This window comes from Trichoderma camerunense, assembly GCF_050948025.1.
Source record: "Trichoderma camerunense strain CBS 138272 chromosome Unknown V8C40scaffold_2, whole genome shotgun sequence".
Taxonomy (NCBI): domain Eukaryota; kingdom Fungi; phylum Ascomycota; class Sordariomycetes; order Hypocreales; family Hypocreaceae; genus Trichoderma; species Trichoderma camerunense.
Window position 1 is genome coordinate 2,246,977 of NW_028145368.1, and position 25,055 is coordinate 2,272,031.

Here is a 25,055-nt window from a genome sequence, read left to right on the forward strand (position 1 = left end):
TATCCAACTATCTAGGTATCTCTTTAGGAACTTGCCGTAAGAACGTAACGTCATATGCCGAGACATGTAAACGTTTTACGTTAACGGAATCATTACCGTGCCCACACTCATAATCCCCCTAATACGAATGAATATATACAGGAGAAACAAGCCAATTAATCCCACCAAAACAGGTCTCGGCATCGCAGTATTGGCGGGTTGCATTGGCGACCGTACATTCAACTTGCCATTGAGACTGCCGTTCTTCGTGGCAGCAACTCGAACATGCCTTCGCGGCGGAATGGGGAGCGACTTTGCAAACCTCATAGATTTCGGAACTCCAGGGCAAAGCTCAATATCAGCAGCGACATTATCCTGATGAGCATCTTCACCTTTAGATTCATGCTCTCCTTTTTCGGTTGTGTTCGTGTCAAGAGATTGGCTCCGCAATGAACTCCCTACTCCCCGTTCCTTGGCTATCATGAAGCTGTCGCGGATGCGTGCCACGAATTGAGTCTGCGCAAAGCGATCCGCTAGTGAAGGTCTCTTTGGGATTTGAATACTGGGCTTCTCTTCCTGGTCTTCGGCAAACATGCTGTCCAGGTGGTTGACGATGGACTCTATGTTTTCCAGGATAATGACCGATTCTCGCACGATGTCTTCTCTCTCCCAGGGAGATAGTTCACTTTCCCATCTGAGCAACACCTCCTTATAGTCTCGCTTTAAGTCCTCGCCGTCTTCCGCTGTGTTGAAGCGCCAAAACTGCAGCGGGGTTTGGGATTGCCCGCTGGTTTCTGTGAGGTCATGTATTGTTGGCTCCAACGGAGATGAAGTAGTTGATTTTGGCCTGCAAGGCTCCATTGTTGGTTTGATCGGCCTAGGAACAGTTTCCCAGAATTCATCGCCAGCCTTTTCGAATGACGCTCTGATGAAGCGGCCTCCTGCAAAAAGGGCCATGAATAGGTTATATGAGTAGGCGATGAGTGTGTGTGGTTCATCGGGAATGATTTGTTTAATGTGCGAAATAAAGGCGCAGAGTTTGCCTTTTCGTTTTATGACGTCGATCTGGGTATCGAGGATATCGTCGGACCAGCCTGTCATGGATTTGATATCGGCTCTGAGAATATCGGAACGAAAGAGTTGGGGAATCATGAGCTCTTTGAGAATCGTATGCATGCGCTCCGAAATCTTTGGCCTTTCATCATCCAACGCGGTTTCCTGAGGGAGAGTATCGGGTATTATATCTTGCCAAAGCTTCTCAAACGTCATGTATACTGGAAGAAGATGTAACAAGCCGCTGATATATGGACCGGCATCGGGGGCCTGCGGAGGTAAAGCTAGGGGTAGTCGAGATACCACCAGTCTGTTGATTCTTGTGTGTAATTCTCTCGTGGCAGCGACCATCTCGAACGCCAGTGGCTTTTGTGGCTGAGAGGAGGCATCGTCGAGGGACATGGTAGTTGTAGAGGTGGCCATTAGGATGTAGACGAGATAGGTACTAAAGATATTTGGAAATAAAAACAAGGGTATAAGAGGAGTAGTAGAATAAAGCAGGTGTCGCAGGGATGGTATCGTATGCTGAAATGGTAAAAAGGAGTTCAAAGAAAACTCTCTATGAAGAAAAATGACGAAATAACGTTGAAAGTGAGATCAATAGCAAGTATTCTCGATATATCCTTGCTCAAGAGAAGGAAGCCAAAGGCATGTATATCTCTTAAACGACCGGTAGCGAAACTTCAAGCTTCCGAAGACCATTCCTTGCTCTTTCCAAGTACACAAAGGACCGGATATCGAAGGTACATATGTAGCCCAACGACTGAACGCTCTAGATTCGCATGTGACCTCTGCAAGTGGCCTCATCTAATGAAGGCTGCCTAGCATTCCTCGTGATACAAGAACAGCAGGATATTTGCACGAGCGGGCCATTCAGCAGGCGCCCGAGAAACTTCGCCACGCTATGCGACAAAGCAAGGAAAAAGCAATTTGTTCAGTTTGGTTTGCGTTTGCTGCCTCCTTGTCTCGGTGATCTATCAAAGTTTGCGCCGCTGATGATCCGCGGCTAGATCCCGCTTTCTGGGGGGCTTTGGGTGGGTAGATCCGGCTCACGGACCTCACTTTCACGATTCCGTTCAGCTGGGATTCTCTTTGTTTGTCTCGGTGGTTGTTCTTTACCCCGTCTTTTGGTCAAGGGGCTGTGAGCACATCCAACGTAATGTAATGCTGTTAAGCGCGCGAGGCTGCTGACGGGATAAGGTGCGTGTAATTCTCAGCGCCAGAGGGTAGCACTGCAGGTCGAGTTCGACATTGTTCAAACGCGTTGAAATATGACAAATTGCGCATTGCTGCTAGACACTTTTCGAGTGTAATGTTACCTCTGCATTATTTTCCTATCGCTGCTCGTCACGATCGGGGATTCAGTGCTTCATCGGGACAAATCGATGCGGGTCGCGCTAATGGTATTTTACTAGCATATCTGAACTCACGTCCGATTCAAAGACATACAAAATAAGTATCCGATGCTAGCGCTGTGGATATATAGGTACAACCAGTTGTGAGAAAGAGTAAATGAAACATCTATTGGAATTCATTCTAATAAGAGAGATGATACGACGCGCCTGTTGAAGAAGCGCAAAAAGGCGATGAAAAACCCTCCAATCTAACATGCAATTCATTACAATCGTCCATAACCCAAACCTCCGTCCGCAGCGTCAGGGTCGGGGGCCGAGCCGAGACCTGCTGTGGCGTTTACCGCCTTGCTCGTGTCCTCCTCCTTTGTCTCGTGATTAACAAACACAAATGAGACAAAGACAACGGCCGCGCCGACCCAGTAAACGCCGCTGGAATATTGCTGGTACTGGACCATCTCGCCGATGAGGGAGAGCGGGATGGTCAGAGACAGGCCCACGGTGACGACCAACGGCGTCGTCAGGAGCATGGCCAGTGCCCAGGATATGTCACTGACAAAAGACGCAATCGCGTTTACCTGCATAGCCGTGAGCAACTTGTTACGGGAACGGCGAATGATGATAATGAGTGTCTTGACTTACAATAATGATGGTCCAAATCTGACTCGTAGGGGGCAGCTCGAACTGTATTGGACCCAGGTCAGTATTATCATTTGCAATCCCTTTGTAGCCATGGCACATACCGGTTCGAGGCCCGTCCAGTGGAGGATGAAGAAGAGCGGCCACAACAGTGCCAGATTAAACACTCCCACCAACCCAAAGAATAGCTGCATGTTGACCTTGTCCTCGTCACCCACACGTCGCTTCATAACGGTGACATATATGCCGTAGACCACGGCGCTCAAAAACGCCATGGCATCTCCCAGCGCAATTTGCCCGGGAGTCTTGTGTGGGAACGATCCTCTGTTCTCGTCACTCTTGCCTGATAAGTCCACCATGGAAATGAGTATGATGCCAGTAAGAGACGCCACCACTCCAACCAGCTTGCGCAGGGAAAAGGTCTCGACGCCAAACATGGAGCCAAACACTAGTGTCCAGACGCTGCTCGTGGACGTGAGGATCGTGACGCTGGCGACGCTGGTATACTCGAGGCATGCTGACGCAAAATAGTTTGCGAGGAACCATAGCATGCAGAACTCGAGGCTCAGCACTGCGGTTTCTCGGAAGCTGAGCTTCTCTTTTGAAGGAGTCGAGGTTGGTGCCATGGGGTCTCGTTCGTCTACTAGTAAGCGTTCTTGGGCTTGCTGATCTTCTTCGTCTATCGGGGGGCTGCCTGGGGCGGCTTGGTATCGATGCTCTGCCCACATGCGCCTGACGTCGCTTCGCAGTCCATGGAATCCTTTCTGGAGTAGATATCGAATGAACATGGGTATTAAAGAGATGGCGAACATGGAGGTGTTGAAGTAGACGAGGAAGAAGGGTTTATCGTAGGTTGCATCGGAAAAGATGAACTGTAACACTATCAGCGGGTGCTCTTCATTGTGTCGCAAAGCGCCGCAGACGTATGTTGGGCTGCAGCCATCTCTCCCATGTACTCACGCTGGCGAGAAAGTTGGACAGTGTCCATAGAAACACCGTCAACAGGAGGAAGCAGATTCCCAGCGTCCTCCTCGCAACTCCAGCCAAGCCCAGGCCTTCTCGAAATCCAACTGCTGCGCCATGAATAGAAGATGCCGACGTCGCCAGGCTGGCGGCCCCGTGAGAGGCCCTCCTCCCAAGGTTATCGGATGAAGGCATCGTCACTCGGTATTTGTTGTCTCTGACTTAGTCGATCGCTCGTCCCGTCTATCGTCTAATTGTCTATTCCTCCGTTCTATCGTCCGGTAGCGGCGCCTCTCTCTCGACTATGGGCCCGTGATCAAGCGCCGATCATAGCGTGGTCGCGTGCATCCTAACATGTACTTTGGTCTGGGTATTTCGGAGCGCACAAATCACCGTCGGCACATGTACTTGGTGTTTTCGGTCGTCGTATCTTGGGCACGCGCCAGGTGAGCTCGTAGCCGGAATGGGATTTGTAGGCTTGCCGTAAGAAGCGAGCGAAACGACGTCGAATTGCGCAAGTGATTATTCCGAGAGATAAGAGATAAAACCAGCCCGACCCTGTGGAGGGAATCTTACTCTATGGAGGCCTAGTTTCAGTGTTAGTGCTAAGCTGGTGCCGTTGGGCTGCAGCGGCTCGAATCCGCCGGGTCTGAAGGAAAGACTCACTCGTAGAAGATGTAATACGAAGAGGTCACAGCCTTTTGGGAGCTTGTCTTTATTTTTAATTTAATTTTGTATTTTCAATTACCGACTGAACTCGAATTTGGAAAACAGAGGCTTGACGGATTTATACGAACGTGGGTTTACGGTTACATGTTCTCCGTATCTTGGTACTCCGTAAGACCGACTGTGTAAGACATCGGACGCTGGACGAGGCAAGTCAGTGATAACGAACAACGACTTAGGTATGTCATAATACAATATGTACTACCACATGCGTACTACCAAAATGAGGGCAGCTGAGCTTGGAAACGCCTTTTCAATCTTTCTACATGCAGGTGTGTGGTGCCCTGTCTTGCCTGTGTGTGAGTGCTTGAGCCGCCGCCGTTCGCCGCCGTATGCCGCAAATATCGGCCGGCAGATGATCATTCAAGATGGTGCCGCCGCTACGGAGTAGGCAATAGCGATAAAGTTGAAACCTGCATATGTCCTCTTTGCTGGTAGTGGCCAATAGACTCAGCTCAAAATATATGACCCAATGCACCAGTACTGAACACAACAGCGTCTTGACGGTAGCACAACCACAGAGCAGACACATGACGTGGCACTCAGCCCTCTAGTATTGTGTCTTACAGGCTGGCAGACACCAAGTCCCCGATCGAGTCCCATGATCAAATCAAAGTTGCAAGACTGCAAGACACTTGCTGCAAGTCTCTGATTGGATCGGTCATGATACCGGGAGATCGAAAATCGAGAATCCCATCTGTCCAGAGAGCCCACCTAGACGACTGCTTTAAATGGTTAAAAAAAACTGGTGAAAAAAAAGGTAGAGATGTGGGTTCGGAGATCGACTCGACGGTGACGGACAACCGTCAGGACAGGTGGAAATGGGAGCGAATCCCCAGTATACCTATGATTGCATCGGTCGGAGATGCAAGTCCGCTTCAACAAGGAACATCTGCCGACATTTGCTTAGCTGATTGCACCGTACCCTCCTCTCCCGGGCAAACGGGGACCATGCACTCGGACCTTGTGCCGCTGGGGCTGGGAAGTTCCGGAGAAGCCCAACCCTGAAAGTCCCCCCGTGCCAGAATCTCACTCTGCACGTCAACTGCCGTTGGCTTAATCAGTTAATCGATTCACGGAGTGACGTCTCTAGCTCCCACCGGTACTGTTTTCTAGTGCCCATTAGGGTCAATGGACTTCGGGCATAAATGCTCCAAGCCGCCACGCCTTGGTTCGCGCTCTTCGCTTACCTCGCGTGTGTGCGCTTCAGCAGCTCGGAGAAGCTCGAATTAACGAAAAGTTGGCGGCAGAAAATTCTAGCGTCACGGGCGTTTAGCACCGTTTGAGCTCAAGCTTGCTTAGGTATGAGCCAGTCGCCGGTCCCCTGTAAAATGGTATCGGTCGATGTCGTAGTTTGGCCCCATACTCGCTGAGAGTATCCCTTTACGGAGAGACTGCCGCCTAATACATATTCTTCGTAGCTTCACGTCATCAAGGGACATAAATAAAATAACTATTTATCAATCCAATTTCCATTTCGATTCACAAGTGCATTTACGAAGCGACATCCCGAACAGTTTTCCTCCATATCGTCTCTAAAAGCTTTTGCCTTCCATATAACCCATACAATCCATATAATCTGCTACACTCATTGCACACACAACATGCTTACAAACATCTCAAATAAGAATCAGCCCTTATCTTCTAGAAGCCCAGCAGTACAAAAATCCAAGTCTAGCCCCACATCAAAGTCAATGGATCAACACCCACGCACCAGCAGAGATGTGCGCCGTACACGCGTGTCAAAGGCCTGTGAGCGGTGTCGCTTAAAGAAGATCAAGGTTCGCTCATTGTTCAATACCAATTCTTGACTGTCCATACTGATAAAACTGCCGTATTAGTGTGATGGTGATCTACCCTGTCAAAAGTGCAAAAACAATGGCCATGTATGCACTCCTGGTATTCGGAAGAGAACAATTCACGTCGAGTACAAGCAAGTTCCCAAGAGGTATGTTTATACATGACGCAATCCTTAATAAATGTATTAAACAATGACTGACTTGCGACACAGCTATGTCGAGTTCCTTGAGACCACTCACTTGGCGCTTATTGGCAGCGTCCATAAGCTGTACACCATGATCCAGAAGAACCAGTCCTGGGATCTCGGCGACCCTGAGCTGAATGACCAGGGTGAACTCGTGATCCACGATATAGCCAAGAAGCTAGGGTGTATTGGCCCCAATGGCGATATCGAACTACCTATTCAATATGAGCTCCCAACAACAGCTGGTGGCATGGCAAGAATCGCAGCTCACCCTAATCGACTACAATACCGAGACGAGGAAGAGGACGAGCATGATAACGATAGAGAGGCCGACTCACCCATGGACGATCTCACTAGTGATGACTCACCATCATCTGAGTTGATGCAGAGCATCGAAACCGAAGTCGACTACCGCAAAGAAGCTTTCGCCGGCTACAATCACTCTACGACCCAATCTCCTCAGAGCCTCTACAGCCTCGATGACTCAGAGCATAGCCACTTTGGATCCGATGGCGTCAACTCATGCGTTACAACGTCGCCGTATATTTCACCTATCACGGATCATTCCGACGGCTCAATGTCCCAACTGGGGTCCGGGTCTGATGAGATGGCGACTTTCCTTCAGCAATACGGACAGACGCCGAATATGGGAATGCTGAACTGGGATCTCGGTGACTCTGACTATAACGAGCTTAAGAGTACTCTATCGACAATACCAGAATTTGGATTGGCGCTGAATATTGAGGGCCAAATGATGCTTCCCGGATACAATGACCATTCAGCGTGGTTGTCTCAGACGCTGTCGGGGTGGAAGGAAGAGAACCAGGTCTCTATGGAGTCATAATCTATCAAGTCTCATTCACGGTGGTTTGATTGGAATATTTAGCATGTTTTAGAGCGTTTAGACAAAAGTTCACACTTAATGACCACAAATTCTAGCGAACCTTCATGTATGCCACCGTTGCGGTCCATAATACAGAGTGATGGAATTGTTTCCCTTCAACTTATACTCCCAAGTGTTTTATTTAAATACAAATATATTGTGTGTGTGTATGTGGAATAGCCTGTATTGTATGAATGCCTTGTGAGAGGCCAATCATCATCAAATTGTTTAAGCATACATGCATTTTTTAGGAAACATTTAATCGCATTTAATTGGTCCTGCATAGTGAGTGCCTAGTGTCATGACTTGAAAAGTCTACCAATCCTCTACCTCGCCTCTTTCCGCCTCAAGAATAGTCAACGTCTTGTGTAGATAATCCATAATCTTATCTACCTTTCCAACTGTGCGTCCTAAGAGAATTCCTTCTTTCGACACTGCGAAGGCTCCCTGTTTGAGAACACCCTTAGGAGAAGTAAGCGACATTGCTTTCATCAAAGATCCGCTCAAATTGCTGGCAATAGGCACCCCCCATCCAGGCCCCTCCATAAAGGCAGTAATTGACGATACAGTATCTCGATAGATGCCTATTGTGTCCATCTCTAACGACTCCCAGTCCAGCTGAGAGTGGTCCATCTCGCCGTGTAGATCGGCCGCTACCAGGCAGTCAGTGCACAGCACGGTCCAAACTAGTTGGAGTGAGTATAGCTCATACATTCATCATCACGAGATTTTGGGTACGCGTAGACAATCAGCCCGTTGTGACTCTTCTCCACTAGCTGTTTCAGCGACGTTTTGGTTCCATCGTGAAGATAGATTGCTCCTCCAAAGCTATTGGTCCATGGAATTTTGGATCCTACGCTTATAGGAGATGCTGTACTGTCATTGCTTGTCTCCTTTCCTTTCCCAGCGCGGGGCTTTTTAACAACTTTGGCCTTTTGCTCGCGTGATGGTTTTGGGACCTCTGGGGGTGGATTTGTTTCGGCCTTCTTTGTGGTGGAGGTGCGACGGTTCACGGTTGATCTTGTTCTTGGCATATTGCAGACTAGACGTGCAAATGCATTTGTTCAGGTAAACGTAGGCGGTTCAAGCTCTTTTATGTCGCGAAGTAACAGCCACAGGTATAATAAAATCACGTTTAAGAGTCTACCAGCCAAGGGAGAGTGCAACAAATGATTGTTCACGTATTCGTATGTTAACATGCACTCGGAGATGTTAAGGAGTTAGCAATGGGCACGCATATAAATAACTGTGCATATATAAGCCCTAAGCCCAAATCGGCCAACAAGTCACTTGAAGGTATCGGTAGCTGCTCCGTATACTCGTAAGTTTACAATCATTCTAACATTTTAAAGCCCAAATGCTTTACAATAGCTACTGAATGCTTTCATTGATATTTAATAATATGGGAAGATCCTTTGACCATCTGACTAGTCGGCTAGTAACTAGTGCTAATTTCTAAGCAGGAGCTGGTCCGGATACGTAGATCACAAGGTGAGATTCAGTCTAACTGCGTTTCTTATGGGGAAAACATTTGATGCTAAATTAATTGAAAGACGGAAAAACAAGTTACCTCCTGCCTGTGATGAATATTCGCGTACCAATCTCCTACTTCCCGAAAAATCGTGTAATCATCTAACACTAGGCTAACTATATGACGCGAAATGCAAATACTTGACATTGACATCATGCTCCATTCAATGATCCCCTCCGCTGCTGAGAAATATACTCCAAAAAATCGACAACATTAGAGCCGTTATGCAAATCGGAATAGAAGGATTCTGTAGATCAATACCTCGCCCCAATGGGGAAATCCAAATTATGAAAAGGGTAACCATCGGCAACAAACATATAAGGAGAACCCAGTAGTCAAGAGGAGCTGTAGAGATTGCGCTAACTTGAGTGTCGACTGATCCACCACGGGGAATATTGATGGAGGATGCTCTTTGTAGCGGTTGATGAGGCTGTTGAACTCCGCCACTTACAGAAGGTAATGTAGGGGAAAATGTATTCCCGGGAGCCATGCGCATCAGTACTTAGTGTATATGAGGCAGAATGAAATTGGTTCCCACTCATTGAAGTACCATCCTTAGAAAGGTCACGAACAAATACCATCAGACGTCTGGCAAAGGGCTTGGGCACTTCTGCCCATCGCTCTTGTCCACATCCACATTTCTGAACCAACGGTGGTTAGCACTGCGCATTTCAAAAGGGAATCAAACTTACACATTGCCATCGTAATCGGCTCTCGTTGTTCTCTAGAGGCCTTAGATAAGGAGGCAGTGGCCACCAACCCCAGGCTTCCTGGGTCCAATCCTCAGCCTTCTTCTGATAGTAACCCAAAAACGCTTGCCAATAGGTGGGCTTATTGTCCTCATCCAGTCTAATTTCTTGTGGATAAATATACTTCAATTCGGCAAGTAGATTGAAGAGTTTGTAGCGCGCGACGAAGGAGTGATGTCTATGATCATGCCTTGACCACCTCAGGAGCAGGTCTTCAATTTTAGATCCCAAAGAAGGTCGAATAAACTCATCAAATCGACGACGAAGGGTCTGATAAGCGGTACTATCCAGAATAAATTGTCTTAGTTCGTCAAAATGCTCTGTAAGGCCAATATCTAGCTTGACTGGTTCGGCTCCTGCGTCTACACCGTCTTGGTCGCTTTCTTCATCAGATTCACTCAACTCAATTTGATCGCTGGTGTCGTTATAGTAGGTTAGGTTGTTGAGGTGAGCAGGCGTAGCTTGTTCAACAAACTCAGGATCTTGAGAAATCTGAAGATGTTCTTCTACCTTTTTCTGACTTTCTCCAGCAGCATCATGCTGCATCCTTGGTTCTGGCATCTTATCTCCCGCTTTCTGATCATCGCTAGAAAACTCTGAGAAGAGTTCTTGTGCAATGTTGGATAAATTCGTATTTATAAACCTAACAAGCGCTTCGTGATGATTGTTGACTGTCTCGACTCTGAGATCACTGGCGAAGTGCTTTAATAGTTTTCGAAAGTTGTTTCGAGCCCTCCCGGGGCCAATCTCCTGCTTCGAGACGGCCTCCAGTATGAGGGATCTTAGGGCCGCATCCTCGTTGAGTAGAGTAACAAATTCTTGGACAAATAAGTCGTGCATTCTTCCTGTTTTCGGTCCCAAGATAGTTGCACTAAGAAATGTAGACATAGAAGTAGATGAGAAGATGGGGTGATTGTCGGATCCTGAGTCGAAATCTTCATTACCAGGCTGCTTTTATACCTGTTAAAGGGCTCTTCTAGAGGTTCTTAAGCACCGTTCATTTCTTTGTCATTCAATACTGATCTAATGCAATTCTCTAATCAGCGGCAAGCAGTGAGCGCGCTGTACCTTTGTGCCTATTCTCGTCTACCCATGCCAGCAGTGTTCTCCCGTTACTATCCTTTGTGTTGATGTTCGCCCCTCGTTTAAAAGCGACTGAACAAAAACCTCGTGGTCATTTTCGGCGGCATATGATGAAGCAGTTCAGTTACGTTTGTCAGATGGATATATTTATTTGCACGTATGTACAGTTTTCCCCACGTCGCTGTGGCACACATGCACCCTAACTCTACAAAATACATGCTGGTAGAACTAATCCAGTCCGTGCCACATAAGTGTACCAAATTAATTCATGGACAGGCAACTAGTCATGCTTCCAGTGGTATTATGGCAGCAAACGACTCGTCGCTTTCCTTATTTCATCTTTGAGGCTCTCAAACGACTGACAGGCTGAGTCTGCTACGATGAACGGGAATACCAGCGGTCTCCGGCCCCTGTTGCTCGCCTGAGTGACGGCTTCTAAGTGATCCGCATCATCCTCTGCTGCAGGTGTGTTTAAATAATCGTCTTTTGGTGTGTCTACACACTTTTGTCTGCTGCCGTCGCGCATCCGCTTGAAAAGTTTATGAGCCAATCTTAAAAGCTTCACGCGGCGTCGTGACCGCAGACGAAACGTGTTTTCTCTTCTTCTATATTCGAATAATATAGAATATTTACTTATTTTTCGTATGTGTCGGTTTATCAGGCGTTTTAAAGAGCTTTGATACCGCTTGGAGTTGCAACCTTGACGTTCGTAGTCGTAGGTAGAACCAATAGGTATATCCATCGTAAGAAAAAGTTTGACAATATCTCTATATCCATTCTTGGCGGCAATAGACAGTGGTGTTAGAGAATTTGTATCCCACAGCTGACTTTTGTCTACTCTGCCGGTTGCAAGTATCAATTTAACACCCCTTCTATATCCGTACTTGGCAGCGTGTGAGAGCGGCGTTCGGCCATCTTTGTCTGGTAAATTAATGCTGGTTACATCTTCTGCTAGCAGCAGCTTTACAATGGAGTCTTGCTCGCATTTTATAGCATGTGCAAGTGGCGTTCGACCATCCTTGTCTATTAGATCGGCCCTCGGGATTTCCGCCGCAACAAGCATCTTGACAATAGGCTCATATCCTTTGGTTATAGCAATCGACAACGGTGCTCGGTCAAACTTATCTGCCAAAGTAATGCTGGTGGTATCTTCTGCCAGCAAAAGCTTTACCATAGATTCTTGCTGTCCCATTACCGCGTATGTAAGCGGCGTTCGGCCGTCTTTATCTGGTAAATTAACGCTGATTTTGTCTTCTGCCAGCAAAAGCTTTAAAATAGATTCCCGTTTGTATATTACAGCAAGCATAAGTGGCGATAAACCGTCCTCATCTATTAAATTAGAGCTGGGGATATCTGCCGTAACAAGCAGCTTGACAATAGCCTCATACCCTCTACTGATAGCAATAGACAGCGAGGTGCATTTGGGCTGGCCTGTAGAGCTGTACATGGCAGAGGGATAGACAGTCTGAGCAACCGAATCAATCTTGCCTGTTTGAAGCAACAGCTTGACAATCTCTTCACAGCCATTCATAACGGCGTATGAAAGAGGCGTGTTGCGGTCACTGTCCCGGAAATCAGGATTAGTCTTTTCTGTTGCGAGTAGCAGCCTGACAATGCCCACATGATTCAGGATAAGAGCAGATGAAAGCGGCCTCTTATTATTTGCATTTGCGAAATTAGGATTAACCTTGCCGGTTTCAAGCAACAGCTTGACAATCTCTTCGTAACCATACCTAACGGCGTATAAAAGAGGCGTGTTAAGGTGACTGTCCCAGATTTCAGGGTTAGTCTTTTCTGTCGCGAGTAGCAGCTTGACAACGCCCACGTGCCCATACATAACGGCGTAAAACAGCGGCGTTCTGTGGTGACCGTCCCAGTAATTAGGATCAACCTTGTCCGTTTCAAGCAACAGCTTGACAACATCGTCATGTCCATCCTTGGCGGCATATGAAAGAGGCGTTCTGCGAAAACTGTCCATGAGATCAGGATCAACCTTGCCGTCTGCAAGTAACAGCTCGATAATAGCTTCATGCCCATTCATAGCGGCATATAAAAGCGGCGTTCTGCGGTTATTGTCCCTGAAATCATGATTGGACTTGTTTGTCGCAAGAAATAGTTTGACAATGTCTTCATGCCCATTCCTCGCGGCATATAGTAGTGGCGTCGCGCCGTCGCTGTCTCTCGGGTCTATAAGCGTCTCGTATTGTAGGATGGCATTTACTGCTTCATTAACACCAAGATATGATGCCAAGTGCAGTCCGGTCATCTCCATCGGAAGGTTATTGCGATGGCAAAAGAGTGGCCGGGGCCCGATTAACGCTTGAACCGATGCCCCCACATTTGATTTGCAATTCAAGAAGCTTATAACTTCCTTATTTAATTTCGAACATGCGCGAGCGTGGTCCCCCCAGTGGCTCGCAGCGTATTCATATAGAGGAAAAGATTGTAGTCGCCTCTGGAATGCGCAATCTGTGCGGCAGGCATGAGCCCAACTCGGCTCACACCGTTCACAAGGTCCAGTTTCAAAGTCATTCAACGACAGATACGTTGTGCATATAGTCGTAATTCCAGATTCTGCGTCTGGAAGCCACCGTTCCAGTGTCCGCTCGAGATATTTATGTGTAGTGTAGTGAATTAGACGAATTATACCGCTTTCTTCCTCGATCGTTACCAGTCCAGCACAGATAGTAGCCATATCCCCAATCGGTAAAAGATTTTCCTCATCAATGCGGTACTTTTTGGGTTCGACGGCAAGAGCATGCTGAAGTTCTACTGCTTTGAGAGACCTTTTGGCGCACACTATCCATGAGAGAACTAGCTTGGCTAGTTCTGCAGTCTCTGAGACCTGGCTCATTATCCTTTTCATCGCTTCTTCATAAACGTAATCATATGCGTTGTGTCCTGTGGGTAGATTTTTCAATGCTTCCTTTATCTTCTTTTGTGTTCTTTTATTCTTAACGACTTCAAAATAAAGCTGCGCTAGAAGAAACCTATCTGGCCGTTAACTATTGCCCCAAGTATAGTTGGAGTTAACACTTACATTCCCTCAACCGCCTCTGTGATCTTCGTTTTAATATCTTCCCGGCATATATCTAATAATTTCGAATCTGACTGCGATATTTGACTGTCCAAGTAATTTCTCACATCATCAGCGTGAGCTCGCACCTCGATCACTGTACTTTCTTTGAATCTCTCATGGATCTCTGGAATATGTCTCGAGGTTGCGAATATGTTTATGCCATTTTTAATTTGAATATCGAAGAGACGGAGAAGAAAGTTCACCCGGGTATTATTCAATGTTTGGCTTTCATCCAGTGCATCAGCAATTATAAAAACTCTTGAATATAAAGATATAATAGACTGAAGAGTTTTGTACAGTTCATCAACAGATGGTCGCGTTCGCCTACTTTGATGCCGCCTGTAAAGATCTTTCACAATTTCTGGCAGTAAAGGTTGAGTCTCGGCAAGCTGTTTCAGTATGCTTGCTAGCAAGTCACCAGTGTTCTGTTCATCGTACCGACGGTAGTTGTAGTAAATATATGCGATGCCGACATCTCCATGATGGAATTTCGTAATAAGGTAATCAACCACAATTGATGTTAAGATAGTTTTGCCTGCTCCGGGCATACCTGGACAGAATAAAGTTTGGCTGCCTGAAGACAACCAACTCTGGAATTCCTTAGAATCCAAGAGCCATTGTCCGGTTCCTGGTTGCCGTCTATGAAGATAATCACTCTGCTGAAGGCCATAATTCGTCGGCGTTAACCAATCAAGAATGGAAATGTTTTCGATTCCCTCCAGTTTAGCTCTCGTATGCGCAGTGGTCTCTTTAATTTCGGATATTGTACCATGAACTATATCGGATATGAGAAATGTTTCTACTTCAAGACATAAATTGCTAACCTTTCTCAAGTATGTCCTTTGCTGAGCACTCTCTTTCGATTTCAGATGTTTGTATATAGCCTAGAAGCTCTTTTGCAAAAGCTGCAGCCACAGCTGCAGCATGCTCTTGCCAGGTATTGTTCTTATGTGAGTCAGCATAATCGCAGATGCCTCGGATGACGATGCAAGGGAAGTTGTTCATTAGTCCCGCCGCTTCCATTTCGATGCAAAGGACTTGACTGTCAAGATCTTTATTTAATTTGTTTCTGAGGGCCGCGTCTTTGATATCTTGATTGCCAGATGCAATCAAGCCGTAATGCACGCGTATATCTCTGGGCTTCTTTTTGATAAGTTGACTTCTGTCGCAGAATTCGCAATTTCCTTCCTCAGTACTGTCTTCGAGGCCAGAGAAATTTGTGTAATTTGTGTTCTCACTGACATGTTGATAATCTGATTTAAATAAGAGATCTTCATGATGATCGGACCTCAAGTATTTTGATGCTAGGCGTGGCCACTTCTCCTTAAGTTGGTCTAGATACTCTGGTATCTTAGATCCATTCAACTCATGCTCTGTTTCCAATCTCGTCAGGGCTGTCAATAGCGGCGTTGGAGGATTATTCAACGAGCCAATTCGTTCAAATTTGCCCCCTTCTTTTGCCTTGCCAAAGTCCCATTGAACTACACCAGGGAACCGGCCAATAGGTGTGCTGACAACGACATCACCAAGTCTCACTTTTGGCGGAACGCCGCCCCCAATACCGACTAAAAGACCGACCTTGATGGATGGAAAACTATTAACCATCCAGGCTGCAACAGTCGCTGCTGAAGTTGTTCCTGTTATACCTTTGGGTAGACAGGCTATGACAATACCATGGCCATTTATTGACCCCAACGTATAGTTGTTCGGATCATTCAGTGGTTTCTGAAAGTCTGCATGCCTGTGATCTAGCATGGCGATAGCTGCAGTCTGCTCTTTTGGTAGCGCGCAAACCCACCCCACGGTATACTCATGATGACCTTTAGGTTTCAAGGCCGCTTCGAAAGGCATCTTGAGGGATCAGCGGACCTCTTCCTTGAGATTATTGATGCTTGAATTATTTTGGACTCTCTGAGAAAAATAAGAATATGTGCACTTTAGAAAATCGTCAAGTTGGACGCGTTGGACGCGGGGGCGTCTTAGGCAGTAATTCAGCCGCAACGTGTCAACGGGTGAATTTGGGTTCGCCATAGGACACGCATCAGCAGCCAATCATTTGCTCTACATATACTATCAAACGCAGTTCTGCAGCTGCGGAGTACCATGTATCTCGAATCTGGTTGGTAGCCTTGTGAGCCCTTCATAACTAGAGTGAATTTATAATGCACACCACCATCTCTATCACCCTGGGTTAATTTCATCCCTGCAAATCTCCATACATTAAGTAAGTTTAGTTTGAATTCATGAGAGCCCTTTTTCTTGGAAGAAACTTGACATTTGATGTCCATGGAGCCGCAAATAAGTAAGGGCAACCACCATAAGCATGCAATTGGAGACTATGCAATTGCGGGCAGCGCTTGTGTGAGGTGCTTAGGAAGGAAATAGGATTCCAATAAGCCGTTAACTATACTTTATGATATATTTTCCCTCTCATTCAGTAGCATTCTAATGTGCCTCAGACTCTGCCTCTGTGATTAAGTGTATATCAGCAACCTCTACAGGACTAGTAGCAATAACAAATTGATAAATTACGCAGAGCAGCTTGGTGCGAACAGACGGACATTGATCTTAAGGCACGCTGCGCCGTCGCCAATGGAATAAGCTCTGCTGGTTCTGGAGTTGGAGGAGTCGCATTCTTCTGTAGAACCAATTCAATGATTCAACACCAAGGACTAGGATGGAAACAAAGAGGTACATCCAACACAAGTCGCTCTCGACTTTAGCCCCCCTCCGTCACGCGAAAGTCTTGCTTCTTCTTCTTTGGACATTTACGAACATAGCCCTACTGTTCTCCTTGTCTAACTTTTCTCTTACCGTTGGGTTATCAAGCAATCAAGCAACGGGCATTATGGGCTTTCTGGATCTCGGAACTGCCTTAGATAGACCGATAATTGGCTGACAGGCGATCGCACATCCAAAGTTGCCACAGCAGGCATACTAACGTTTCTGTGTGGGGTGTTGTATTTTACGCTCTAGTTACCAGCTACGTCCTTCAGGCTAACGACCCTATTCGCGATATTGAACGTGGTAATTGTAGAGGTGTTTGGATGGTAAGTCACTCTATCTACGTGTAATTTCTTAACTCTTTCACGGATACCCAACTTGCTTTTATTGCGTGATTCATCTCCCCAAAAGAGCATCTTGTGTATTTAATAAAGCCTCTAGTCTTATACATTGATATTTCACGAAAGTTCTGCAAGTTCCGCATACAGGAAGTTGTCAAACCAGTCGCTTCGACGATTCAACGGTAGCGGCATATAGGGTACCATACCAACGTTCCCATTTACGTCACAGTCGTCTGTGCAAAGAAGGAACTGGATTTTTGGTGTCACTCTTGGCAACTCCTTCTTTGCTTGTATCACCCAAGGATGATGAATATCGAATGTGTGTCCTTGGACATCATGTATGCTATTCATGTAGATATGGGTTTGATCTTCCAGTAGAGGCGGATCCCAGATCAGACCCGGATCCCCCTCGATTGGAATGGAGTTGCAGAAGCGTTTATTTGCACGCCGCCATGCATTAGCCATCATAAGCCAGTCGACATTTTCTCTCCAGCTTTCCACATGAGAACGAAATCCAGGGGCAAAGATAGAGTCGAATTGCTTGGATACTTCCGGTCGCTTGTCATTGCAGCAGCCTTTTTGAAAGAGGGCGTAGAACTGTTCTAGCAGCTCATTATCGTCAAAATCAACGAGCTGCACTGGGGCATCGAGAAGTATTCCGAATAAGCCAGAGTCCACGGCCTGCTCTTTAGTGCCATGAATACAGATGAAAGCTAAAATAGCAGACTGGGAAACTCCTGCATATGGCCTCTCTATATAATTTGCAAATTCATCATAAGGGTCGTCGGGGCTGTACCCATTGAGTGGTCCCCCATGGATCTCAAGAATCGGACACTTCTGAAAAGGGTCCTTTCGTGGCTCTAGGGCGAATGGGTAAAAGTATTCGGCTCTTAGAGAGACCGGCATCACATCCAATCGATAGAGTCCCTCGTCAATAAAGTGATACATTGTTTCCAAATAATCCTCATCGTCCCAAATATAGCGAATATCGCAATTGAGATTATAGCGATCTAGACGAGGTTGGATCCATATCGGTCCTATATTGAATCGAAAGTCTTGCGTAATCAATTTACCCCATTTCCTGACAACATGTCTTGATTCGCGACAGACTGAGGCAATGAGTGGGAGGGCGGCATTCTGACAAGTCGGACGTATAGACCAGCATTTTTGCTCTTCGCGGACCTCCACAAGATAAAAGGGGTCATCTCGCTGGACAATTCGACGAGGAAGGCAATAATACCAAATTTGTAAACGTATCTCCGAAGGTAAGAGGGAAAATTGGGGAAATGTTGGTTCCGTTGACTGTGCTCCCATGGCGCGCAAATAGTTTGAACATATATCCTCACGTCGGCTAGGTGTAGATGTGTAAGATGACGGAAATAACGCTCCAGTGCTGCTTGCGTAGACGCGGGTTAGTAGAGCTTAAGTACATGTACTTTGATGATTATTACTAAGCTTTCTGTAAGATATTACATGAGATAATAATGGCTGAAATGCATATGGAAGTGGGTTGGTATATAAGTCTGATGCATGCCAAGGTGTTCACAGGCAAATAACTCACGGAGGCGCCAGTTGATGTAGGCCATAGTACAGAATCCAATGATAAACTTCTCGCCAATAACGACACATTGGATGTGGCGAAGCTTGGTGCGTAGGCTGGCAGCATCTCTCGGGCAATAGATAGGGTGATGTAAAAGAGGTTGTAAACATGCGTCACGCCGTTGATAGCAGTTGGGACAACCTTGGGTGCGGTGGGGGCGCAAATGATCCTCTGCGGAAAAGTAATCTCAATTTCTCTCGTCACTATCTATACATATGAACCGCTAATATAACTTATCATTCAGGCAACGCACAAACGAGGAGTCGCCAGAGTCCATCTGGTGCGATTGGCACTTCCTCACATCTTTAAGCGTGAGTTCCAGCCGAGGGCGCTCCATTGTTGCTGTTGAAGTGAGGGCTCTTTTGGCCGTTTGCAGCTCGAAGAGCGCTATTCTTTGCCAATCCGTTGTGGCAGCCGTTAAACACAAGCTCACTGATGCCAGGATATCCCTTGATTCCCGTAGCCTTCTCCAGCCTGGTTGCCAGATCATCCGATACTTCGCGAAAGATACCAATCTGCCGTCTAATGATTTCCTTTTCAGTGCAAGTGCTCATGTGACCGGCCATATTGTTAATGAATCGCTCCTTGGCGGCGTCATCAAACACTCTCTCCCAAAGGGCGCGAGGTTGGTTGAAGTCCTCCGGTCTGATCTCAGACAGGAAAGTAATGGCTCTCCCGACGAAAGCACCATGAGTCTGATCTAGATTCGTCTTGCGCTCCTTGAAGGAAATAGGCTCAATGGAGGAGAAATAGTTTGGCCTTGAACCCTGGTTATAGAAGGCCATGGCACCATCTCGTTGGAAGTTGGCCATGTGATAGCCTGTGCGAGGCGCATTGACGGGAAGTTGTTGGTAGTTTGGTCCAAGACGATGACGCTGAGTGTCGGGATACGAGAACAAGCGGCTCTGAAGAACAGGGTCGGCAGAGGGCTCAATTCCTAAATTGATTCACTATTAGTATTCTCTCATGCCTACTCTGCGTTATGGGAAACATTGACTTACCAGGAACAAGATGAGATGGGCTAAAGGCAACTTGCTCAATCTCGGCAAAGTAGTTCTTCACGTTCTCATTCAAGCAGAGCTCTCCAACCTTGCGGAGAGGGAACTGGGCCTGGGGCCAGCAGTGGGTAAGATCAAAGACGTTGATCTTCTGGGTCTCCCACAGCTCCTCAGCTTGCTTTGGGGTCATGGTCTGCACACAAAGATCCCACTGAGGATATTCGCCGCGCTCAATGGCTTGGTAAAGATCCTTCTGGTTGGCATCTGGAGAACGCTTTGTCGATTCTTCCTGAGTCAGGAATCCAGCGCCCTGCTTCGAGCGGATGTGGATCTGGCAGTACACCCATGAACCCTGCTTATTGACGAACTTGAAGGTGTGACCGCTATATCCATGCATACGGCGCCAGCTATCAGGAATACCACGGTCGCCAAAGGTATACATGACTTGATGGACAGACTCAGGGTTCTGGCAGAAGTACTCCCAAAAGTTGGTAGAGTCATCACCGCTACCAAGATGGCTTGCAGGGTGTCGCTTCTGGGTGTGAATCAAGTGAGGAAACTTGGCAGGATCTCGGATGAAAAAGACGGGTGTGTTGTTTTGAACAAGATCCCAGTTACCCTCCTCGGTGCGAAACTTGATAGAGAAGCCTCGAGGGTCTCGAGCATGGTCGTGAGAGCCGCTTTCGCCACCAACAGTTGAAAATCGAATGGTGATAGGGCACTCCTTGCCTTCAGCAGAAAAGATGTCTGCAAGACAGAGATCGTCGAGCGGGTTGGTGGTTTTGTAGTAACCGTGAGCACCACCGCCCTTTGCGTGGACAACTCTCTCTGGGATTCTCTCTCGGTCAAAGTGGGAGAGAAGATCAATCAGGTGAAAATCCTGAAGCAGAAGAGGGCCATTCTCCCCAGCACGTTGAGTTTCTACATATAATAATTAGTACATTCTGACCTTTGTAGGAATGATAATCGTATATATGCGATTGCGGAATTACACACCAAAAGGATGAGGAATTGGTGCTCCATTGCTGGCTGTATACACGGTTTGCTGAGATGCGGTGTTGCGATCTTCGATGTAGTTTAGGTGCAAGTCACCTGCACAAGCCATTAGTATCAATTGCAAAAAAATTGGAGATATGATGATGCATCTTCTCTACATACCGTTCTGGCGGCCTGACACAGCGTATGATGTAGAACTCATAGCTCAAGTAAGTTGTAAGTCTTTCTTTGTAAGAGAAGGAAATACAGATAAGATGATCTGAATGATTTTTTGATTCCAAAACCTCTCACTAGCGAGAGGTTTTCCGTCCTTTTATACACAATCATCATCCCAATGAGGCTCGCAATATCACTGTCTGTCGCTTCGGCCGAGAGTCATCCGTGTAAGTGATGCCGGTGACGTACCTGCGCCATCCGGCTCAACCATGTGGCTGCTCAATCATCATCGACGCCATTGGCTCGTGTGGCTCAACCTTCGCTGGTTGTCAGCGAATGTGGCAAAGCTCGCCTCGGCCGACTTCGCCGGGGATGAGGCTAGTCCATCTTCAGGAACAGATGGCGAGGCTTTACCTGTTTCGTGCAATTCGAAGCGCTCGTGTACCTGTTCACGCTCACATAACATTTCGTAAGCCCTGCCCATCCGTTCAAGTGCCGGCAGCCTCAAAATGTTTTCAAGATAGTAATCGAGACGTATATTTTCACGGCAGTTACGTCGGTTCGAAGATGGCCTGATGATTCGTACATACGAAATACGCCCGATGCCAGATGATGCAACAGTTCCAGGCAGCAACGGAGTGTATGGAACCGCGAAGGAACATCCTAGTCCATCAATTTGATATAGTTATTCCAATTCTACTAACTTTTGCACAGGCTCTTGAAGAAATATGTTAAATACCTTGAAATTGGACATTTAATTGTAGCCAAATGCTATTGTTTTAGGCTCTACAACGAGAAGTCATACTGGTGTCATGTTAAACTAGGTACATTTCGGAGTATATGTATGCACAAGAGAGGCGGGTGAATGTGTTCATTGAATCATTAAGACGCCTTTGAGCTCCTTCTATTCAAGGATTTTGGATAATATTAGCAGCTCCACAGTGAGACCAAGTCTATCAAGTGAATGTAGAAAAGTACAACTTGCTTCGGCCGATGATAATACTTTCCCATGTTCTCATATTGGCGTAATGATGGACCCCATATGTCCAATACTAAATTACTTTGACGCTGCTCCTTTCTAAAAACTACCGATGGGTAGCTCAGTTGACTATTCATTAATAGGATCTCGCCGATTGGTTCGGCATTGTATTAGTACCCAATATACTATTATTCCCCCACGGCCGCTATCACTATTTTGCTCTCTAATTATTACCATTTAGGCACTTCCATTGATAAGCTACCAGTATCTTCAATTTGAAGAAAAGTAGCCCGGGAGGAATATGACGTTCGATACAACAAATCTTGAACAGGCTCATCCGTATCACTTTCGGTCTCATATACAACTACCTATCCACTGTCAACAATCGAGAAATACATAAACAAGAGTTACCAAAATAAATATTGAAATATTAATATTGTTAGATATGAGGCTATTGGCTGATGGCTGATCTCAGACTAACGTTCCTCACTCGATGTAAGCTATAACCTCCTCGCCCTCAGTGTAAGCCACGAACAAAAGTTCCATAAATAAGGCACCATCTACATTGAAGATTACTTGTACGAGATAAAGCAACAACACTTAATACTTCAGATCTACCCGAGATTAGCGAATGTAGCGACGATGCATTCTCTCTACATAGAGCTTTTATACGGGAGTTGAATATCGACACTAGCCCAACCAAGGGGATTGTAGCCAATAGCCGTCCACAAACAATAGGCTATTCCCCAAACAGTAGTCGACAGCGAGCAGACCAAAGATGTGAATGACATCACAATGCAATTCTTCAAGGAGACAATCAACTTCCAAGAATTAACTGCGTATTCGATATATTGAATAGGAGCACGTGGATATTCAAACCAGGCAGACAATATCGCGCGAAAATGAGAGAAGAAGGAAGAAAAAGAACTGCATAATCATGCTTATGTACATCGCAAACATGAGTTGTCTTCTAAGGTGACGCAGCTCAAGTTACATTAGTCTAACATTGACCGTATTGCCCATAATCCGCCGAGCCTGAAATAAATACGACTTACACTCTTGCCTATATCTTCTACTTTCTTTAACTCTTTAAGTACCTGTATTTATTTATCTCTAATATCTCATCACGGTCCCGCCCGGTGTCTGCTGATTCATTTGTAATAAGCGACCGCCATTAATATGGTCACGAAGGACGTGGTTGAGATTAAACCTCGTCTCCGAAGAGCGAGTTTGCCAGCTACTCGCGACTGGACGACTTAGAATCCACTCAGACGTGAATTGCTCCTCCATTGACCGCTGCTCATCATATACCTCAATCTCTCGCTTTGCAGCACTGTCCTCATCTAGCTCGGGAGAGAAGCGCGCATGAGCAATGGGATAGTAGGTAAGGGTATCTCGGTTGATCCAACCGCTGTTGAATCGAGAGGGCTTAGCATAATAGCACACAAAGCCTTGAGCATTCGTCTCTGGGATTAGCATCGAGATGATCCGCAGCGCCGGGTTAGGATATCGCTCGATCCTATCAGTCGACAGCAAGTTATGGCTCAGTTCCATCTTATGCAGAACTTTGAGGCTAGCAGACAGCACGAAGCCGTTGAAGAGTCCCTGTTCTCCAATCTGCTTCATCAACTGCGCGATCCAGCGTAGCCAAGACGGCTGAGGACTGCACTGGCCTGTGATGTAGAGGATAGGTAAGAAACTCTTGTCCATCTCCTCGCTAGCAACAGGCGCATCTGTAGAATATGTGCCATTGGGCAGCGTCCTTAGGCTATTGTTCGCTGTGTGGGTTGCTGCAAACCGCATGGTTTGGTAAAAGTATATGTAAGCCTCGGATTCCATCTTCTTTGCGTCTTGGCTTTTGTCATAGAGGCAAAGAGTCCACATTATGCGTGCCATGAGGAAGTTGTACATGGCCCCGGAAAGGCATAGGTTTGATGGAAGCGCCAAGAAAGGAGACGGAGGAATGGGGAAATGGTATTCTTCCGAACTCTCAAGACTGGCCAAGGTTGCCGTATCTGCTTCCAGATTGGGGTGAAGATGGCCATGGACATCCTTCCATTCCCGTAGATTACGTTGTAGTCGGTAGACCTTTTCTAACAATACAGATGGGTCTTGGCGTACCGGCGTAAGAGTCCATATCTCGTCATGAACTCCAGAGTCAATTAAAATCTGTAGCAAGCTACGCTGCAGAAAGGAAGGGCTTTGTGCAATGTACCCTGTAGTCGTCGTACGGCCAACCGAGAGCAGCATGCCGGGAAGTGGCACTGCCATGTAACAAGTCCACGTGAGAGTCTGCAGGGCGGTTCCCAGGGAGTCAAGTACAAGGTCATCAACATGTGCTGGCGTATTAGACTTGAGGGCTGTAAAGTAATAGTTGGCGGTGCAGACATGGCTGTATGCCGCAGGGATGTTGCTTGCAAAGCACTATAGTCATGTTATTAAACCCGCGTATTAGATAAGTTGATCTACTGGCCCTTTCCGGCCGAGCTTTCAGCTCAGGCACCATTTTACTTACCTCAAAGTAGGCCATGAGAACTAGGACAGCTGATAAAACCTCTAATTGTTTCTCGGCCTCATCTAGCTGACTTGACAATTCCTGCAGTGCCTGGGTGTATCCCTGGACGGCAATGACTTTAGTGTCTAGTCCGCGGGCCTGATCGTTCTCACCAAGCATGGATATCATGAGAGCGGCACGATGCATACAACCCAGAGCCAGCAACCCCCGCTGAGCATACTCGAGACACCAGGCCTCGTCACAGAGACGATCTCTCCAGAATGGCAAGTGGTCAGCCGGGAACAGCATCGGCAGCGTCCGGAAGAAGAACTGGTGATAGGCCAGGACCTCCCTGGAAGCAGCACAGGGGCGCTGTGACAGCCGCGGATTGCTTGGCAGACCAACCAGGGGCAGGCCATCATGGCGGAATTGTGGCCGAGGCAGGATGCAGGCGGCAGGATGAGTGGACGGAGCGGAAGCCGGGCCGGACGGCGGGCCGGACGGGGTGGAACCCGGAGGGCCCTGGGGCGAGGAGTGAAGGCGGTCTGAGCGGACATCGTCATCCTCGACGTCTGCCGGCGAGCTCTGCTGTGACTGAGACGCGCGCGGCGGCATGCGCACGTCGATGTGCCGCTTGGGCGCGTATCCCGCACACTCGACATTGGCAATGGTGCAGCGGTTGCAGGCGGGCTTCCGCTCGTCGCACTTGACGCGCCGGGCCCGACATGTGAGGCAGCCAGTGCGCG

The 25,055-nt window shown here is 47.1% G+C and overlaps 8 protein-coding genes across 8 annotated transcripts; 1 reads left to right on the plus strand and 7 right to left on the minus strand.

Moving 5' to 3' along the window:
* Nucleotides 1-75: 75 nt before the first annotated feature.
* Nucleotides 76-1,434, minus strand: V8C40DRAFT_261794 (biliverdin-producing heme oxygenase; the record flags this gene model as incomplete). The annotated part of the gene is made up of 1 exon (XM_083219300.1): nt 76-1,434. One exon carries the CDS (start codon nt 1,432-1,434, stop codon nt 76-78), a length of 1,359 nt encoding a protein of 452 aa, XP_083078152.1.
* A 1,216-nt stretch (nt 1,435-2,650) lies between these two features.
* Nucleotides 2,651-4,181, minus strand: V8C40DRAFT_261795 (DMT family transporter; the record flags this gene model as incomplete). The annotated part of the gene is made up of 4 exons (XM_083219301.1): nt 2,651-2,962; nt 3,027-3,068; nt 3,128-3,895; nt 3,984-4,181. The coding sequence occupies 4 exons, from the start codon at nt 4,179-4,181 to the stop codon at nt 2,651-2,653; spliced, it is 1,320 nt and encodes a 439-aa protein (XP_083078153.1).
* Nucleotides 4,182-6,170: 1,989 nt separating this feature from the next.
* V8C40DRAFT_233667 (Zn(II)2Cys6 transcription factor domain-containing protein) lies at nt 6,171-7,686 on the plus strand. Its single transcript, XM_083213420.1, has 3 exons — nt 6,171-6,493; nt 6,554-6,660; nt 6,724-7,686. Exons 1-3 carry the CDS (start codon nt 6,317-6,319, stop codon nt 7,538-7,540), a joined length of 1,101 nt encoding a protein of 366 aa, XP_083078154.1. The 5' UTR covers nt 6,171-6,316; the 3' UTR covers nt 7,541-7,686.
* Nucleotides 7,687-7,709: 23 nt separating this feature from the next.
* V8C40DRAFT_233671 (uncharacterized protein) lies at nt 7,710-8,780 on the minus strand. Its single transcript, XM_083213422.1, has 2 exons — nt 8,292-8,780; nt 7,710-8,232 (listed from the first exon to the last, which is right to left on the minus strand). The coding sequence occupies exons 1-2, from the start codon at nt 8,611-8,613 to the stop codon at nt 7,895-7,897; spliced, it is 660 nt and encodes a 219-aa protein (XP_083078155.1). The 5' UTR covers nt 8,614-8,780; the 3' UTR covers nt 7,710-7,894.
* Nucleotides 8,781-10,895: 2,115 nt separating this feature from the next.
* V8C40DRAFT_272579 (uncharacterized protein) lies at nt 10,896-15,872 on the minus strand (the record flags this gene model as incomplete). Its single annotated transcript, XM_083220375.1, has 5 exons — nt 10,896-11,014; nt 12,914-13,411; nt 13,445-13,932; nt 13,983-14,796; nt 14,846-15,872. 5 exons carry the CDS (start codon nt 15,870-15,872, stop codon nt 10,896-10,898), a joined length of 2,946 nt encoding a protein of 981 aa, XP_083078156.1.
* A 1,292-nt stretch (nt 15,873-17,164) lies between these two features.
* V8C40DRAFT_233677 (2EXR domain-containing protein) lies at nt 17,165-18,442 on the minus strand. The gene has a single exon (XM_083213423.1). It carries the CDS (start codon nt 18,398-18,400, stop codon nt 17,204-17,206), a length of 1,197 nt encoding a protein of 398 aa, XP_083078157.1. The 5' UTR covers nt 18,401-18,442; the 3' UTR covers nt 17,165-17,203.
* A 549-nt stretch (nt 18,443-18,991) lies between these two features.
* V8C40DRAFT_261800 (catalase) lies at nt 18,992-20,882 on the minus strand (the record flags this gene model as incomplete). The annotated part of the gene is made up of 4 exons (XM_083219302.1): nt 18,992-19,623; nt 19,688-20,605; nt 20,681-20,776; nt 20,843-20,882. 4 exons carry the CDS (start codon nt 20,880-20,882, stop codon nt 18,992-18,994), a joined length of 1,686 nt encoding a protein of 561 aa, XP_083078158.1.
* A 1,817-nt stretch (nt 20,883-22,699) lies between these two features.
* Nucleotides 22,700-24,948, minus strand: V8C40DRAFT_233681 (uncharacterized protein). The gene is made up of 2 exons (XM_083213424.1): nt 24,331-24,948; nt 22,700-24,239 (listed from the first exon to the last, which is right to left on the minus strand). Exons 1-2 carry the CDS (start codon nt 24,922-24,924, stop codon nt 22,929-22,931), a joined length of 1,905 nt encoding a protein of 634 aa, XP_083078159.1. The 5' UTR covers nt 24,925-24,948; the 3' UTR covers nt 22,700-22,928.
* Nucleotides 24,949-25,055: the final 107 nt, after the last annotated feature.

Excerpts from the sequence above, each read along its gene's own strand:
- V8C40DRAFT_233671 (XM_083213422.1), bottom strand. The coding sequence starts at position 8,613 with ATGCCAAGAACAAGATCAACCGTGAACCGTCGCACCTCCACCACAAAG. Across the intron at positions 8,233-8,291 it reads AAAATCTCGTGATGATGAAT|CGGCCGATCTACACGGCGAG; the intron begins GTATGAGCTATA and ends ACTGCCTGGTAG.
- V8C40DRAFT_233681 (XM_083213424.1), bottom strand. The coding sequence starts at position 24,924 with ATGCCGCCGCGCGCGTCTCAGTCACAGCAGAGCTCGCCGGCAGACGTC. Across the intron at positions 24,240-24,330 it reads TTCTCATGGCCTACTTTGAG|TGCTTTGCAAGCAACATCCC; the intron begins GTAAGTAAAATG and ends ACATGACTATAG.
- V8C40DRAFT_233677 (XM_083213423.1), bottom strand. The coding sequence starts at position 18,400 with ATGGGAGCACAGTCAACGGAACCAACATTTCCCCAATTTTCCCTCTTA.
- V8C40DRAFT_233667 (XM_083213420.1), top strand. The coding sequence starts at position 6,317 with ATGCTTACAAACATCTCAAATAAGAATCAGCCCTTATCTTCTAGAAGC. Across the intron at positions 6,494-6,553 it reads GTCGCTTAAAGAAGATCAAG|TGTGATGGTGATCTACCCTG; the intron begins GTTCGCTCATTG and ends CTGCCGTATTAG. Across the intron at positions 6,661-6,723 it reads TACAAGCAAGTTCCCAAGAG|CTATGTCGAGTTCCTTGAGA; the intron begins GTATGTTTATAC and ends CTTGCGACACAG.